Source organism: Pseudonaja textilis, chromosome 5 (assembly GCF_049901715.1).
Source record: "Pseudonaja textilis isolate UNSWEBS1 chromosome 5, rPseTex1.2, whole genome shotgun sequence".
Lineage (NCBI taxonomy): Eukaryota > Metazoa > Chordata > Lepidosauria > Squamata > Elapidae > Pseudonaja > Pseudonaja textilis.
Window position 1 is genome coordinate 10485217 of NC_141994.1, and position 17612 is coordinate 10502828.

Sequence of the window (17612 nt, forward strand, 5' to 3'; positions counted from 1 at the left end):
AAATTTTCTTGTTGGCAATTGCTGCTCTAAATGAAAATATCAAGTTGGGATTTTCTGTTCTCTTGTACTGACATTTAGTGGTTATCAGGATTTATGCAGCCTAAAATTCTCTCAGATTAGACAGTTATCTGTCCAAACTGAATTTATCTATTAGGGACCCAGAGTAAAGGAGTGTGACCTATAATGTATGTTGTATCCAAGCTGCATGCTTTTAAGTGTGAAGAGAATGGGCATGCTTCATGTGCTTCTAGTAACTTAAATCTTCAGCATGAAAGTACGGTGTCTGAAGAAAACTTGCTAGGTCCATTTTACGCAAGGAAGTTTTTTTTCCCCCTCAAAATAATTTTCATTCCTAAGTGTCCCTTGAAGATTGAGAGAAGATGATAGATCAAAGGCCTCATTCGTTTTGCTTGCCTTCCTCCAGGCAGCCATCTGTCCTTTTGTATCAAATCTAGTTCACTATTTGCTTAACTCTGTCAAATATTTCCAACATGGCTTACGGACTTTCTTCCAGTACATCTTCATAAAAGGTACAACTTATTTGTGGAAGTAAATACTGAAGGATGATATGCTAGGAGTAAGACACTCTTGAGGAAGGACGCTTTCATGTTGATAACATTTTTTGCAAAGCAACCCTTCTGAGTGCAAACATGGCTAAATGCTGGTTTATAAGCACATGAAGTGATGGTTCCATGTAACCCCTGCTGTTAATACGTGGGCCTCTGAAATCCTATTATTGTCACTGGATCCTTTCAAGGACAAGGCTGATGAGACTGAGAAATAAAACAGGTTTGTATCCTTGATCTAATCTGATGAGGAATAACTGATCCAATTGTTCTGGTATGTTAGCCTTTTGAGGATTTACTCTTTTTCAATCATTTTGATTCATGTCTTGAAAGTTTTGTACAGATAGTCCTTGACTTACACCATTCCTTTAGTGACCATTTGAACTTAGTGCACTGAAAAAAGTGACATGACCATTTTTCACCTGACTGTTCTGACCCAAACCTTGTTCCAAGGAAACAAACATCAAACAGAGATAAAAGCAAAACTTCTTAATGCTTCCCTGTGAATTCCATTCATTCACAGTTAAAAGGCTATGAAAACTAATTGTCTCTGATAAGAACGAGCCTTGCCAAGGTTGTGCAAGGCTGCCAAAAACACTAGATAAAGTTACTAAGAAATATTTCAAACACAAAGAGTCTCCAATCAACAACCAAGATACTCTGAAGTATCCAGGCTTGAGTGCAAGAACTTCTTTGCTTCCTGCAAAGAACTCCGGTTTCTCAGCTGGCTTTTATCTCCTCCCGGAGGGGCCATTACTTTGCAGCCTTACTCCTGAGTTGCCCATGCTGCTGCAGCTGCTCTTTCCTTCAAGCAGCCCTGCACGCGCACACACTGGGCACAGGCTCCTCGGGGACCTCTTCATCGTTGCTGCCAGCCTCCACAATCTCCGAAGGCAGCATTCTACGCCCTGATGGTCCTGGCCCCATCCCTGCATCACACGCAGGCCCCTCATCCGAGTCCTCACTCTCTGAGGCCTCAGCCGTCCTCACCTGCTGCCGGCCAACCACAACACTGACCGTTGCAGCATCTGTGTGATCACATGATCAAAATTTAGATTGCCAATCGGCTCATATTTGTGTTGGTTGCAGTGCCTGGGGTCATGTGAACCTTTTATGACATTCTGACAAGCAAAGTGAATGAAGCCAGATTCATTTAACCATATTATTAACAGCTAATGATTCACTTAACAACCGTGGCAACGAAAGTGGTGAAGTGGGGCAAATAAAACTGTCTCACTTAACAACAGAAAGTTTGGGCTCAATTGTGGTCTTTAGTTGAGGACTACCTATACATATGGTGTATTTTAAAATCCATGTGTCTCTGAAAGCTGCTGTAATCCTATTTTCTTCACCCTGAGTTTCCCTTCTGTGCAGTGTAAAAAAACATTTCATAGATCAGACACCTGTTTCCACTAAATGCAAGTATTTAGTTGTGCCTTATGTATAAAAATAGACATTTATATAGACCAGGGGTCTCCAACTTTGGCAACTTGAAGACTTGTGGACTTCAACTCCCAGAATTCTTCAGCCAGCAAAGGAATTCTAGGAGCTGAAGTCTTCAAGTTGCCAAGGTTGGAGACCCCGCTATAGACAGTAATACTGCATTGGGTGTTATATGAAAGGGTCCAAAGGTATTGTGAGTGTTTTTCTAATTTGAAATCCTTGTCGCTTTATGGTCACAAGGAGGGTCTTTTTAATATTAAAATTCAATGCCTTTCAAAGCTATGCCCATTTAAAATGATTCAGATCAATTGCTTTGCAACTTGCAAGGAGGCAGCATCTTTGTGCTGCTTTTTTTTTTTTAATAAAGCAGGCTGGCATCCTTTAGGCATCCACCATCTGTTCAGTCTTCCATTTATGCCTACAAAAACAAAGCCAATATTTTAAGAAATACATTCATGAAAGTAATTGGAATTCAGATACAAATGTATGCAATAAAGTGGGGGCGGGAGGAGACAGCTTTCATCATGGAGCAGCAGAGAGTGATGTCCTTGCACAGATCCCAAACACTCCCTCCCACTCGATCTTTCTGAAGCCCTCATGACCTCAATGGATCTTCGGTTTTGCCTTGGAATTCTTGAATTACACGAATTACTTTTCGAAGAAGAATAGGAGAGGCTTGTGATTAGCCATGGGAGTATTTGTAGACCTGGACTTACAACAGTTCATTTAGTGACCGAAGTTTCAACAGCAGTGAAAAAAGTCACTTATGACTTGCAGCATCCCCATGGTCACATGATCCAAATCCAAAGACCTGGCGACTGGTTCTTATTTATGACAGTTGCAATGGCCTTTTGCGACCTGACCAAGTCAATGGGAAAGATTCACTTTAAACAACTGTGTTACTAATTTAATAACTGCAGTGATTTCCTTAACAACTGTAGCAGTTAGGTTGTAAATAGGTCAAATGGGGCAAAATTTAACTGTCTCGTTTTTGTAACAGAAAAATTGGGTGTCAATTGTCGTCGTCAGTTGAGGACTCCCTGTAGTCATTTGCTTATATCCGCACGCATCTTTAAACCAAACATCTTCCGGTGGATTAGATTGGGAGATAGAAACACACATCTGTTTCTGGGGCTGATGGTAGCCAAGAGTGTGCAAACTATGTTTTGATGTTTCTCCATTATGGATGAGGTCTGTTTAAGAATGATGGATAGCCACCTAGTGGTTATAGAAAGACATCACAACCAGTTTTCAGGATTGTATTTATGAATTTATGTTTCTCCTGTCTTAACAGCTCAAGATGACATTGAAGGGATTCCTTGGCCTGTTATATCTCCACAGCAACAGCTTTTGATTAGATAAGCGTGCCTTTATTATGGTCTGCACCGCGCAAAATAAGATTGAGCAGAGGCAGGCTTAATTGTTTATGGAAAACTTTCCCAGCAACTTTTTATGGTAGGATGTGCTCAAAGAAAGCGTGTGAAAGTAAGGGGTATGGCTACTACTCAATTAATAAAAACAGAAATATAACCACTGATGGGAGAGATTCAGAGGTGTTATTAATCAGGTTCTGACCAGTTCTGGAGAACCGGTAGCAGAAATTTTGAGTAGTTTGGAGAACCGGCAAATACCACCTTTGACTGGCCCTGACCCCCTCTATTCTCTGCCTCCCATTGAGTCCCAGCTGATCGGCTGGGTCTTCTTTGGTTGCCCTGAACAGGAGAACGGAGCTGGAAAGCAGGTCAGTGGGGTGGAGAGGAAATGGGATTTTGCAGTATCCTTTCCCTGCCACGCCCACCAAGCCACACCCACAGAACCAGTAATAAAATTTCTTTAATCCCTCCACTGGAGAGATTATTTTAGAGCTATTGACTTAAAGGAGAAGGAAGATACAGGCGTGAGAATGTATGAAAATTGATAGAAATAACTCTTGAAATAAACTGTACTTTTACAAGGGAAACACTCATTTCTCAACTCACACAAGGAGTTGGGGTTGTTTTTTTGGTACCTATTATTTAAAATTTAATTTTCAATTCAATTCACAGTCTGGGACTGATAAAAACTTAACAGTTTAAGTCCTAAGACCAAAGAGCTGTTAAGGTAGCATCTGAGTATATAGGCAGTTCCGAGTAAGGTGGGTTTTTTTGAAAAGTCAGAATATTCAACTCTAATATAAGTTCAAAATTTCCATGGATCTAGGCAACCCTTTGGGCTCCTATTACTATTGGTAGAACCATTGATTTCATCCTCCACAATCGCTTAACTACAATTTGCACATCATGATATTTTGTTATTTTTTTCTACCTGTTTCTCTTCAATTCGTGCATCACCTGGTATTGCAATATCAATGAACCAGACTTTTTTCTTTTCCACAATAGTATCAGCCATGTTGTGGGCCAGGTATCTGTTTAAGATCCCACAAGATCTTGACCTGTTCATTTTCAAGAACTTTGTCAACCTGGTGCAGTAATTTTTGCTGCATTCAAACCCAAATTTCTGGCAAAGCTTCCAATGTATAATTTTGGCAACTCGATCATGACACTGTAGATAAGTGTTGTTGCAATTTTATTTATCCTATCCCATTGAACCTGCCTTGGATTTAAAAAAAAAACATGAAGCAATTTACATGTCATTTCCTTGGGCAAGTTTATATGCCTTAATTGAAATTTTGCATTAGAGATGTGAGGAAAGGAAATCCAAATCCAAACCATTTATTTCAATAGCTTTAATGTACAAAAAACAAAAACCGGCAACCTACCAGTGCCTACTATACATGGAACAGTGGCTTTCAATCTATATATCTTCACGGTGGAAAATCAGAAGTCAAGTCAAATATGTTGAATGAAAAGGGTGTGATCAGATGCATCCAGTCATCTCCCAGAAAGACAGCCTCCTATTCCCTCTAAACATCCAGGCATTTCAGAAATATATAGCTTTATATTAAAGATAAACAATTTAAGACTCCAGGCAGCATCCTTGTTGCTTGAACTGACAAATCATCAAAGCTGTGCAATTCTTTCAGCAGCTGTGAAAGCTGCCTGATTTTAATATATAGCCGGCACAGTTTCAGCTCTTCATCAGCTCAAAGAAGGGCTATACCATCTGCTATTTTTAGTAATAGGAAATCAGTTTGGTAAGAATTTTGACTCTTAAGAACTGTAGCCGGTCTTAATTGGTGATTTTGTTTGCAGGTGATATATCACCTATTGCAAATTCTAGTAATTCACCTAAGGACCTTAAGATAGATTTGAACTAATTTGCAGAAGTGCCAAGGCTAACCCATTTTTCATGAATCCAATTCATGTTCTTTCTATGCCTTTCCTAAAATATTGAGATAGCTAGTATTTTAAATAGACCCATAGAAAAGAAATCCTTCTAATATCTAGGGATTTTATTTTTAAAAAATCAACAAACTAATCATAATTTCACGTCAATATGATAAAAAAAATGAAAGGAAAAAGTGGGATAAACATAGCTAAATATTCTTGCTTGAATTGCGAGAGTTAGTGTGATGGTTCTTTCAAAATTAAATACGGTTTTTTTATTTCAAACTTTTCCAGAAGTCCCAAATAAAATATGGCAAAGAAAAGGGTTTTTTTTCCCTTAATTTCAAAACTAAACAGTTAAGAATGAATGGAAATAGCATGCAAAATGTTTTTTTTTTTTAATTATGCTAACAGCAGCAGATTTGGGGAACGTCATTCCCTTTACATTGGAAAAGTAAGGAAGGAAAACTTTGCAATAGGCAGCATTCAGTCTGTCTACCTGTTCACGAGCTGATTCTTCCCTGTGTTTTCTCTCTCCATCAACTTTAAGGGAGTGGACAGCTCACAAACAATAATAGAAACCACAAGAGCTGAAGGCTCCCTCTGTCCCAGGCCCAGAGCAGGCGGAGAAGGCAGAGTCTGGCAAAGAGCTTTGAATCCATCCTGTCTCCTTTTCTTAGGCTGAGGAGAGTCCGCAAATGCTGCAGAAATGTCTTCCAGTCCTGCTTTGGGAGATGGAAGAGGAAGGCCAGGGGACAGAGTCCTTCAGAGTCCACCCTGGGGGACACACAGAGTCTTCCTGGCCTTAGAAAGACCGATGGGGAGCAGCCGGGTGAGGAGGACACACCTGGGGCTGGAAGGGGCTGGAGGGGGGAAGGGAAGGAGCTCCTGTCGGAGGGGCAGGGAGGCATCCAGCAGGGGCACTTCGGCCTCTTCCCACCTTCTAGGCTGCACAGAGGGGCTGGGCAGAACCGAGTGGTCCCCTGTCCCTCTGAGCATCCCTCCTCATGGAGCTTCTGACGCCACAAGTGGTTATCCTCCCGTCAGATTCTTCTGGGAACCTTCAAATTTCCTCAGTGGAACCTATCTAGGACATACTGGGACCTGGGGAGGGAGGATATGGAGATGGCAAATTGTTTTTCCCCTAAAACAGCCACAGCCAGCAGCCACAAAAGCCTTGGAATTGGGTCTCTGAGGGAAAGATGCTGCCGAAGGGCTGTTTTTACTGTCTTTTCTTCATCGGGGGGAGATCTAAACCTTTGCTCTGATTCCACCCTCTGTGCCTCCTTTCCCAGAGGACAACCGAAGGAAAGAGGTGGTCCTCTTCGAGAGGCAGGACCTTCCCCAAACAACACAATCGGAGATGGCCTGCATCGCCCGAGACCGGAAGATGAGCCATTACCTGTGGCAAGTGGTCTTTGAGAAGAGGAGAGTGACACCCCAAAGTGTAGGTGCCCCTTGGAAGGAGAGGTTTCTTTGGCTGGGCTTTGCCTCCAGGTTTCCATCTTTTTTTGCCCAATCTCAGTGTGGGGCAAAAGATTCCTTAGGGTGGGTAGAGTCTCTTCCTGGTTTCAAGCTTTCCTTGTAAAAGGAAGAGCAGTGGAGACTCTGGGAGAAAGTGCTCCACAGTCGCCCTGATTGACAGCCTGACTCTTCTCAATCACACAGGAGCATCGCCTAGTCCAGGTCCTCAGTGCGATCACGGCACTGTTTCACCTAAAGAAAAGCGGGCAAATAAAGGTCCCAGTGCCCAGAAATAAAAATCAATAGAGCCTTCTTGCAATGCGAATGGGAGAAAGTTAATGGGTGGCAGTGCAGAAGGATGGGGGAGTGATCCCAGGGAAAGGGAAAGGAGGAAAGCGACTTTGAGTTCTCAGGAGGTTTAGCAAAAGCTCCAAAGGGTCCTTAATAGGGGGCAATTTTCCTTGGGACTGAAAGACAAGCTGTTGCAGCAGCAGAGCAGGTTAAAACAGGCTGGGAGAAAGAAGAAGTTCTGGAGCAACTTGGCTGAGCTTGAATTTTCTGATTCTCTCCATTTTTGTGTCCTGGCAGGTTCCGTTGCAGGAACACAGCTTCGTGGCCGGATTAGATGCCATGTTAGAGATGTACAATCTCAGGTCAGTCTTTGGTTTCCTTTGTAGTGGGTGAGGAAAGTCTGTTTGGTTACTCAGTGGGTAAGAAGGAGAAGCCATTCAGTTGAGCCAGCTTATCCCATTGTTATGGGAGAAATGAACCGGAGGGTTGCTCATTAATATGGGCCCTGATATGGTCTCTTCCTTCTTTTTATCCCACAGCCAGATCACACCACCCAGGGATGAACCGATAGAGTCTATGCTGATAGACATTTCTATGTTTTATTGGACGGCTACCCTGGAGACCCAGCATGATGTTTCTGAGGTAGCACTTTAACCAACATTTCTGGGATTTCCCTTCTGGGGTTGTTGCATGGATGGGAAAGAAATAGAGCCCCACCTCTTATGTTTCCTTTCAGACGGAGAAGAAGTTGCTGGAGGAGGCCTTTGGCCTCACCCTCAGAAGTCTTCTCCGGCAGTCTCCCACCACACAGGAACTCATTTTCATTCTGAAGGTGAGGAACCCGAAATCCCAGGAGAGCTGGAAGGATCACTTGGCCAGTGCAAATGTTAACAGAACCAAGCGTTAAAACTCCTGTTAAATGTCCCACCCTGAACAATATGTGGAGGATTGTTCCTTAAGACTGGCATCAAGAACCAGGAACAACTAGGCTTGTCGCAAAAGTTATTGTTCATCAGGCAGGGATCTCTTCAGAATGGATTTTGGGAATGCTGGAATACTATTGGGGCAACAAACCCCCCCCAAACAAACCCCCCCCCCCCCCCCCCACCCCCCCCCCAACAACAAAAAAAAAAAAAAAAATAAAACAAAAAAAAAAACATAAAAAAAAAATTTTTTTTACACCTTATTCTCCCCCCAACCCCCAAACCTCATTGAAAGGCAAACACAAGATAAAGAAGACACAAGTTGTAATGCTCCCCTCAGATTCTTCTGGGAACCTACTCTGGGAACCTACGTATTCCACACTGGAGGACACAAGGAGTCTTTCTGGCCAAAAAAAGACCAAAAAATATGATTGAAATGGAACACCAGTGGAGAAGCATGATGAGTACACACCCTCTGGGCTGGATGGGGACATTGAGAGGGAAAGGGATGGAGCTCCTTCAGGAGTGGACTCCTTATACATTTTTCTTTAGTGTTTCATAGACAGTGTATTGTCTGGATCAATTTACCTATACAATATAATAATCATACTGGTCAAGATCATCATGATAATAACTGTCATTCCTGACCCTGCCTTTCTGCCACCAAACAGGCATTTCGGCTGCCATGGCTGAGCCTGGACAGCTTACCCAAGTGCAGTTCCTACATTTATGGTAGCGATCACAAAACTGGCCTATTATTCATCCTGCAAAGCCTGCAGAGGCATTTTTCAAGCCTCTGGGAGGCCAAAAAAGGCCTCTAACCAGCCGAAAAATCAGCTGTGAGGCACCCGTATGCGGAGTAAGGTAAGTTTGCCTGCGGCTCGCATGCTGGCACAAATGGTTCACCTGCCATTGGTTCACCATCACCAGGGAAGAGGTCGTTTCTTCTTTTTTGATTGAGTTTTTTGATTGGTCCAACACCTCAAAGCCACAGGACATGAAATTGACTTTAAAAATACCAGAACTATCGCCAAAACTGAACACTTCAACAGCAGAATAATCAGAGAAGCCATAGAGATAGAAAAACGCCCACACAGCATGAACAAACGAGATGACACCTCCTGCCTTCCAGCCATTTGGAAACCCGCCCTCATGAACAGACGAGTACCTAACATGAAGAAGGACACCGGACCCACACCCATGAGAGCCACACAAGATGCCACCACCACACTTCCATGTAGAAAACAGACTCCCACCCACTCAGAAGATGAGACACGACCATGGACCAGAAGCTGCACTGCAGCTGCATCACTGCCCACTTCAAACCCCTCCGAGCCATACATGAAGCAGGCCGACACCCACTATGAAGATGCAGCGCGACCACGAACTCGAAGCCGGGCAGCAAGATCGCAGCTCACCAGCTCAAATCCCCCAGGAACTGGGACTAACCTGGGCACAACCAAGCCCCCACCTGAACAGAACACGCCTCCAGCCAATCAGAACACGGCCAACCCCCCAGCCAATCAGAACACAGCCAGGCCCCCTACCAATGAGAACACCCCCCCACCCAATCGGAACACAGCCAAGCCCCCACCCAATCAAGTCCCACCCCCACTAGCAGTTAAAAGGAAGAAGCAGCTGCAATCTCACATCACTCTGAGAAGCAAGAGCCGAAGACAGAGGCCTGATGATGATGAATGAGACTTCATCGAAACGTTGCCTAGATACTTTGAATCTTACGTGGGAGAAAACCCGAACAACCAAAGATCCACATACAAATACCCGCGAGAACCTCAGAAAATATATATATGCATTAAATTGGGGGGAAAAGGAATTTGGAAATGAAGAGTAAAGCAGAATAGAAAATAAATTAAGATAGAGATATAAATAAGATGATAACTGTTAATATATGTATGATGAGAATAATGAATTGTAATGTTAATAAGGTATTGTTATCAGAAGAGTTGTATGTTTAGCCGTTTGATGTATCTTAACTCTAAGTTTAGAGAAATAATATCAATGTGAATTTGAATGACATTGTAAATGGTGAGGATGTGGCACAAAGGTGTTTGTGTCCAGACGACACTGCTTGGGGGAAAAAAAAATGAAATGTTTGTATTTTTTGAAACTGATAAATAAAAAAACTTATTTTTTTTAAAAAAAGGCTAGGTCAGATGCTATGGCTCCTGGACATCTGTCGAAAAAGGGGCTACAGGTCAGTTGTTACTACTGAGGAACCAAGGCTTGGAACTGCAAAGCGACTGGAACAAAAGCGCAAAACTTGCACCACCAAAGAAAATTGAGAAAGGGTAATATTTGTGTGATGGGCCAGGAGAAGGAGAATTACTCCCCAAGACATCTTGGCAACAGCGTGAAGTCTTTTTTTTTCTAGATCTTCCAACTCAATGAAGTCCAGCAGGCTTTTCCAGAAGTTCCCAGGGAAATCTGGAATGCTGCAACAACCTACGAAAATATCAGTGAAGGTAACTTTATTGAGAACACTAAGGGGAGTGGGGGAGAGCCTCAGCATATAAAGTGACAGAAAATCAACCCCATGCTTGATTTACCTCTCCAATGGTAATCCTCAATTTACGACCTGTTGCTATTTGACTGTTCAAAGTCACGACAGACTTGAAAAGAATTACTTTTGACTGTCCTTTTAGTTATCCCAGTCATACCAACTCTAAACTCATGTGCTCACATTTTAAGTACCTGGCAATAAGCTCAGGTTTATGATCATTTGCAGCATCCGATGTTTACATGATCATGGTTTGAGGTGTGTTTTGGAGCAATGATTTGTTTTTTGTTTTAGAGCAACATTTTTAAAAAATGGCAAAAAACAGCTACTAAATAATCTACATTTGGACTTAACCGCCAGGTGATTCGCTTAACAACTGTTGTAAAAATGTTTGTAAAATCGAATCCGGTCATGTGGTGTCTCGATTTAAAACTGCAATGACTTACTACCAAAATTTTGGGCTCAGTTATTGTCATCAGTTGAGGAAAACTACCATAGGTGGAAAACCTGTATGTGTTTTCCACCTATGTAGCAAACAGATTAAATTTCAATATCTCTTTGTCTTTCAGATTTTCTCTCTTTGCTTGGAGCTAGAAGGTCCCCTGCCATTTGTCAACTTCCCTCCTTAGTTTTTCTCACCTTTCATTTCCATGCAGGTGACCTAGCAGTAGAGGAGCTGCGACTTCCCACCCTCTGCCATTGATCCAACTATACAGTTACTCAAGGATGGATGAAAAGAATTTCCACTCTGTCTCAAGGAAAGGCCCTTCGTTTGTTCCATCTACAACTTACAGCAATGATTTGTAATAGTTGAATTTGCTTTGTTGTACTTTCTGGCCTTATAGCAAATTCTGGTATTTGTGCTTCGAGATTATTGGAAGAATGGACCTCTCTACTATGAAGTTCTCCGTTGAGTTTCGAAGATGGCACTGAGATGGCGTGTGTTGTGTAGCAGATGCCAACTATGGTATAATCGGTTTTAATATGCTGCAGCAGGTTGGTAGTATGGAAGATTGGACTAAGAGATGGTTGAATTTCTGCACATGTGAGTTTTTCTTCTATCAAATATATGGTGATGCTGATTTTGCGATGTAATTTGTCTCTTCTTAGGCTGTGTAGCAGCTTGGACAGAATTCCATCTAGTGCCTGAATCTCGCCTGATTTTTTTGAACTGTCATCAGTTTTTTTGACTGTATTTCACCATAAGAAACAGAGACTATTTTTATGATCCCAAAAAAGAATAAGATCTTAATAAAGCTCAAGAATGCTTCTTAAAACTAACAGTACATTTTTAGGAGAAGACTTGACAAGGGCGTAAGAGAATCATACATTGGGTGTTGCAAACTGAGATTTTTAAAAAGCCATGCAAGAAGAGGACGACTACAAAGAAGCCGTAGAAATATTGGAAGGGGGAGGTTGGAGGGGAGGGTGAAGAAGATGAAGAAGAGGCAGAGCCTTGAGTCAGAGTCAAGAGAGGACTCAGCTAGAATTGTTGTGTCCAAGTCCATCCCGCCTTGAATTCCATTAACTCTTATCTAGCATCAATTTAATGCTGATTGTTAGCAGACTAGATTCTTGTTGGTAGGCCTGAACAATATTTTTTTTGAATTTAACATGTGGTCCTGATTCTTCAAGATTAACAGTACTTTTTCAAAAGTCATGTTCTTTCATCCCTTTCCTAAAATACTAAGTGAGATAGCTAATATCTTAAATATATCTATAGGAAGGAAATCCTTCAAATCTCTATGAATTAACCTTATTAAAATATCAACCTTTTAATAATAATTTCATCCCAAGAGTGAAAAATTTTTTTTAAAAAAAGAAATGACAAAGTGGGATAAAAATATTTAAATATTCCGAGTTGAATTGTGGCAGTTAAAATGATGGCTCTTTCAAAATTAATTTTTGCTATTTCCAGCTCTTCCACTAGAAGTATCAAATTAAATTTGGCAAAGAAAAATTATTTTTTTAATTTCAGAAATAAACAGAGAAGAATTAATAGAAATAACAAATATAGACCTTAGGAACAAAGAGGATGAAGAGTTCCATTTTTATAAATATACTGTCAACATCAAATTTGAGGCATATCATTCCCTTTACATTGGAAAACTTTGTAAGGAAAACTTGCAGTAGTCAGCATTTATTCGTCTGTCCCTCTGCCTGTCTACCTGTTCACGAGCTGTTTCTTCCCTGTGTTTTCTCTCTCCATCAACTTTAAGGGAGTGGACAGCTCACAAACAATAATAGAAACCACAAGAGCTGAAAAGAAAACATAGAAATCAACAACGAACCTCCAGCTCCACCAAATGCAAGCCATCCCCTCGCGTCCATATCAGACTTGAGATCTTCCCTGAGATCCAGCCTCAACATTTCCATGCAAAAGCAAAAATAACTTCAAAGCTTGATCTTGCCAGATCAAGGGTATGTCACAGGCAAGGATTAAGCTAGCTGAACTGCAAGATACTGACAGAAATAGGAATACAGATAGTCCTCAACTTACAACGATTCCTTTAGTGACCGTTCAAAGTTACAAAGGGCACTGAAAAAAGTGACTTAAGACAGCTTTTCAAACTTAGGACGGTTGCAGCAACCCCATGGTCCTGCGATCAAAATTCAGACATTTGGCAACTGACTCATGTTTATGACAGTTGCAATGTCCCGGGTCATATGATCACCTTTTGCAACCTTACAAGCAGAGTCAATGGGGAAGCTAGTTTCATTTAATGGTGAATACCTGAAACCTGTGGGGTACTGTACAGAACATGAAAATCACTCTTGTCCCTATAAAAATTCAACTGGTGTTAAAATTGACTCCATTACTTTCTGAACGACTGGCTGATGGTCACATGAATTCATTCCTCATTTTAAACAATAACAGCACCATATTGCTTTTTATTCAGGAAAAAATAAATTCTATGCAAATGGGAACTTCTCCACTCCCACCCCCCAGTCTGGATTTAGGGTTTAGCATGAGGAAGAATGTACCATAGGGTTGAGTTGGAATGAAGACGAAGAGATAGAAAGCGATTGCTGATCTTAAGACATGGCTCTATGTCTTGAGGAGGGATACTCTCTCTCTCTCTCTCTCTCTCTCTCTCTCTCTCTCTCGTAAATGGACTTTGCATGCAGAAGAAAAAGAAGGGTCTCTTCATCCAAGCAAAAAGAATGGAGAAGGCTGAGCAGTGATGTGGACCACGGGGACACTGCCAGGAAGGTAACTGGAAGAGAGCAGTAATAAGCAGTTTTGTTCAAGCGGGTGCCTTAATTTAGCTTCCCTAGTAAGGAGTAATCTACAGTGGGAGAGCTAGGGATCAAAAAGTCGGATCCTTTGCCTTCCTTGAACTGGATCCTTCACCTTTGGAACATGTCTAAAAGAGGGTCATGTGATTTGGGGCCCAGCATCATGAAGCTACACCATATTTTGTGTAGAATGTGAATATGAATACCATTTTTTTTCCTGGCTTGGATTGCTGTATGAAAAAATAAGGTCTATAGTTAAAAACCTGGAGAGTATTTTAAGGACAGAGAGCCCTATTCTTAAATTCAAGACTTTCTAACAATTTTCTGGCATACAAAAAAAAAAAAAAAAGGTTTCTGCACGTAAACCAAAATAACAGAAGGAGCTGACACTAGACACAGGGATAGGGGGAAAAAAACCCAGCCTGTCATCTCTATTGGCTTTACGATTCCATCTATCCAGGCTCAATTGTCACTAATTGTCAGTTGTCAGTTAGTACAGAGGAAGATGTCTTCTAAATGTAAGTTGGTCTTCAGAAGGGCTGCTCTGGCACTTTTCTTAATGTTTTCTTCTTATTTGTGTGTGTATGGGGCGGGGGGTGGTGGTGTTTGTATGTGGGGAAGGAGGCAGACTGTAGAAGACATCTATGATCTGATGTTCAAAGTTGTCCAGAGGGAGCAACACACCTGGTCACTATGTACAGCAAAGGAGAGAAAAAAAATTCCTACTGATCTGTAAAAAGCATTGTGGTGAGAAGACCATTTGCCTGGGAATGGGGGACTGAGAAGGGTAAGGCAGGGCAGGGATGCCCTCGGGACTGGGCTCCTTCACAGAGAGTTATTCAAAAGGAACTTCTCTCTCTCTGCCCAAATGCTCTTTCTTTTCAGCTCAGAAATTGAGCAGAAGCCAAATCTTTTCTGAATCACTAAGCCCCTTCCTACTGAAGCTCTTCTGACCATTGCTGCTTTCTCTTGAAGCTTTCTGCCTTCTGGGAAACACCTCAAACAATTTGCCAAAGATCTTAAATTCACACTGGCAAATATAGACTGTGATTATCCTAACCAGGCCAAAGAGTGCTATGAAGAAAATAATTTCCAATGGTAAGAAATTAATTATCTTAATATTGTGGTAGAGGAAAACAGGTGTCTAACATCCAAGCAGAAATAAGAGTGTGAGCTGACCCAAGAGAGAGAGGGATGAGGGATGTAGGGACATCCACTGACAAACTTTGCTTTCCAAAGTCAGAGAGTCTTGCTCAAGCAGCTAACTTTATGGAGCTTCCATGTTAAGAGGCAGTCTATATCCAAAGAGCTACTCCTCCTCAGCAATATGATGTAATTTTAGAGGATAACTTCCCAAAGACACTAGCCTGACATGGCTGATATGCAGAAATGCTGAGCTAAAGGATGACAGCTACCGCCTCACAATGCTTAATGGTAAAGAGGTCTGGAGTCTCCATGGAAACTTCAGGGCCTGTGTCCTCATCCATCTACCTCTGGATTTAACTCTCAGTTATTCCCTGTCCTCAGTGAGTGAAAAGTTCCATTTCCAGAACTTCCAGTAAGTTGGATTTTTTAAGAGCTGCTGGACTCAAAGCAACCCTACTCATTTTGTAACTAACCTCTCAGAGGATTGGGATAGTCCAGGGCTGAAAACATCTATTAGTTGTCATCTTAGGAAAGGGAAACAGGGCAAATGGGTTCCAGAGCAGTTTTATCTTTTAATCTTTTGCGGTGCTAAAAGACGGAGTTGGTCCCTTTTCCAATTGATTGGGATCACATAGCATCCTTAACTTCTGAATCAGGAAAAGCTTTTTAAATTTGATGAACTCGTATAGTTTTGGAACACACTGTGATTAAATTTGCAGTTCATCCAAGAAATTTGATTATTATTTTTTTGGACTTTGGCTTCTTGTCCATCACAGGGATGTGGTTATAGGATCTTGTGTTCACTTGAGTCAAAATAAGTCTGGTTTTAGTTCATTTTGTTTTCTTAGGTTCCTTTTTCTGTGTTTTGGGGCATTATTCACATTTTTCTCTTTTCCGAGGAGAAAAAAAACAAGGAAGGCCAGGACAGCAAGTCTTCCAACACATAAATTAGATGACACAAGCTGGCCTCCTGACAGAAGAATCAGATTTGTGATTGCGATGGAACTCCACAAAATGGAGCAGTGTGGTGAGTACACCCTTTGGGTTGGGATGGACTCTGGGAGGGAAAGAAAAGGGGTTTCTTCAGGCATGGACTCCTCCACATAGGAACCAAGGGACACGCTGTTTGTTCCTTGGGGAGATTTGTCTGATACCATTATCTGTCTGTGAATCACCCATAATGGGGATAGAGGTGAAAGGCTGATGGTCCATTGCCAGTAGAGGAGTATTGATTAAGGGCTGGCTGAGTCTGAATGCCCACTGTCAGTTGGCTGTGGCTGGAGGACCGGGGTGAAGGGGAAGCACATTGTTGTCCCATTCTGCTTCTGGGAACATTCGAATGTGCTCAGTGTTATCTATCTACATATTGGCAAATGGGGAGGGAGAATACAGAAAATGCAGTTTGCCTAAGGCCCCTATAAGGCTTCTCGTGGCCAAGAGACTTCTCCAGCTCTGTGAACCACAAAAGCTTTTGAATGGACGGAATCGGGTCTCCAAGGAAAAGATACAAAAAGACAGGGCTGATTTGGTGGTTTTTCCTTCATCAGGAGGAAACTTCCAAATTTGCTGAGGAACCCCTACCCTGTCTCTACTTTCATCTATAGTGAACAGTGCTATATAGAAACTAAGTTCCAATTGTAAGAAATTAATGGTCTGATAGAGGAAAAAAGCAAATGTTCAAGAAACAGAACCTTCTTCATGGACCCCAACAGGAGGCAGCCTGTCTAAGAGACCCGAGGACCAGCCAAAATCCGTGGAAAGAGATCTCTGAGAGGAAAAAAGCAAGACAGCCTATGCAGTAGGTATCCCTTCCATGGCTGGGACTTTTCCCCCGGGTTTCAATACAATTCTCTTTTGTCCAAAGTCAGTGTGGTGCAAAAAAAATTTCTCGGGATGGAGAGAGTCTCGGAAGGATTTCAAGTTTTCCTTCTAAAAAGAAGACCACTGGGAATCCTGGGAAAAGACACCCCACACAGCCTTCCTGACCTACGGCCTGACTCTTTTCCTTTGCAGCAGGAGCACCACATCATACAGGACTTCAGTGCAATCACTGCAATGGTTTGGCTGAAGAAGAGTGGACAAATGAGATTCCAGGTGCCCAGGAACAACAGCCTTATAGTCTTGCTGTGATGGGAGGGAGGGAGGTGGTAATGGGTAGCAGTCAAAGGAAGATAGGAAGATGCCGGAGAGAGAGGGGAGAACAGCTGGATTCTCAGAAGGGTTAGCAGAAGCTCATCTAGTCTGTCAGAGAAACAGAATGCAGCTTTCAAAAACTGGCCCATGAGAAGGATCCTTAAGCTGGCAATAATTTTCCTTTGCCCTGAAAGACAAGTTGTGCCAGAATAGCAGGTCAAAAGGGGCTGGGATAAAGAGGAGGAGCTGGAGAAGGCTGGTTGAACTTGAATTTTCTCTCTGTTTCTCTCCACTCTTGCTTCCTGCCAGGATCTGCTGGAAGACAATACTTTAAGCAGTTTTGCTGCTGGACTAGCTGACTTGCTGACAATATATGACATCAGGTAGTCTTTTATTTCTTTTGTGGTGGGTAAAGAAAATCCGTTTACAGTACTCGGCGGGTAAGAAGGGAGAAGCCTTGGAGAAAGTCACTCACACCCTGGTCACCTTGAAGCTTGATTAGTACAACACACCTCACTTTGGGCTGCCCTTGAATAGCACCCAGAAGCTTCAATTGGACCATAATCATTTGGGACTTTTTTCAACCGGGGTCATCAAATCAAAGAAAAGGTTTTTCCTCATG

General features: G+C 42.1%; 1 protein-coding gene across 1 annotated transcript in view; it reads left to right on the forward strand.

Annotated features, from left to right (window-relative positions):
* Positions 1-8805: 8805 nt before the first annotated feature.
* Positions 8806-17612, forward strand: part of LOC113445080 (phospholipase A2 inhibitor and Ly6/PLAUR domain-containing protein-like) — a 40675-nt gene continuing 31868 nt past the window's right edge. Inside the window, exons 1-2 of the mRNA XM_087935508.1 lie at positions 8806-8817; positions 10346-10436. Of these exons, the coding sequence (XP_087791634.1) occupies positions 8806-8817; positions 10346-10436 (103 nt within the window). The remainder of the gene's footprint in view (positions 8818-10345; positions 10437-17612) is intronic.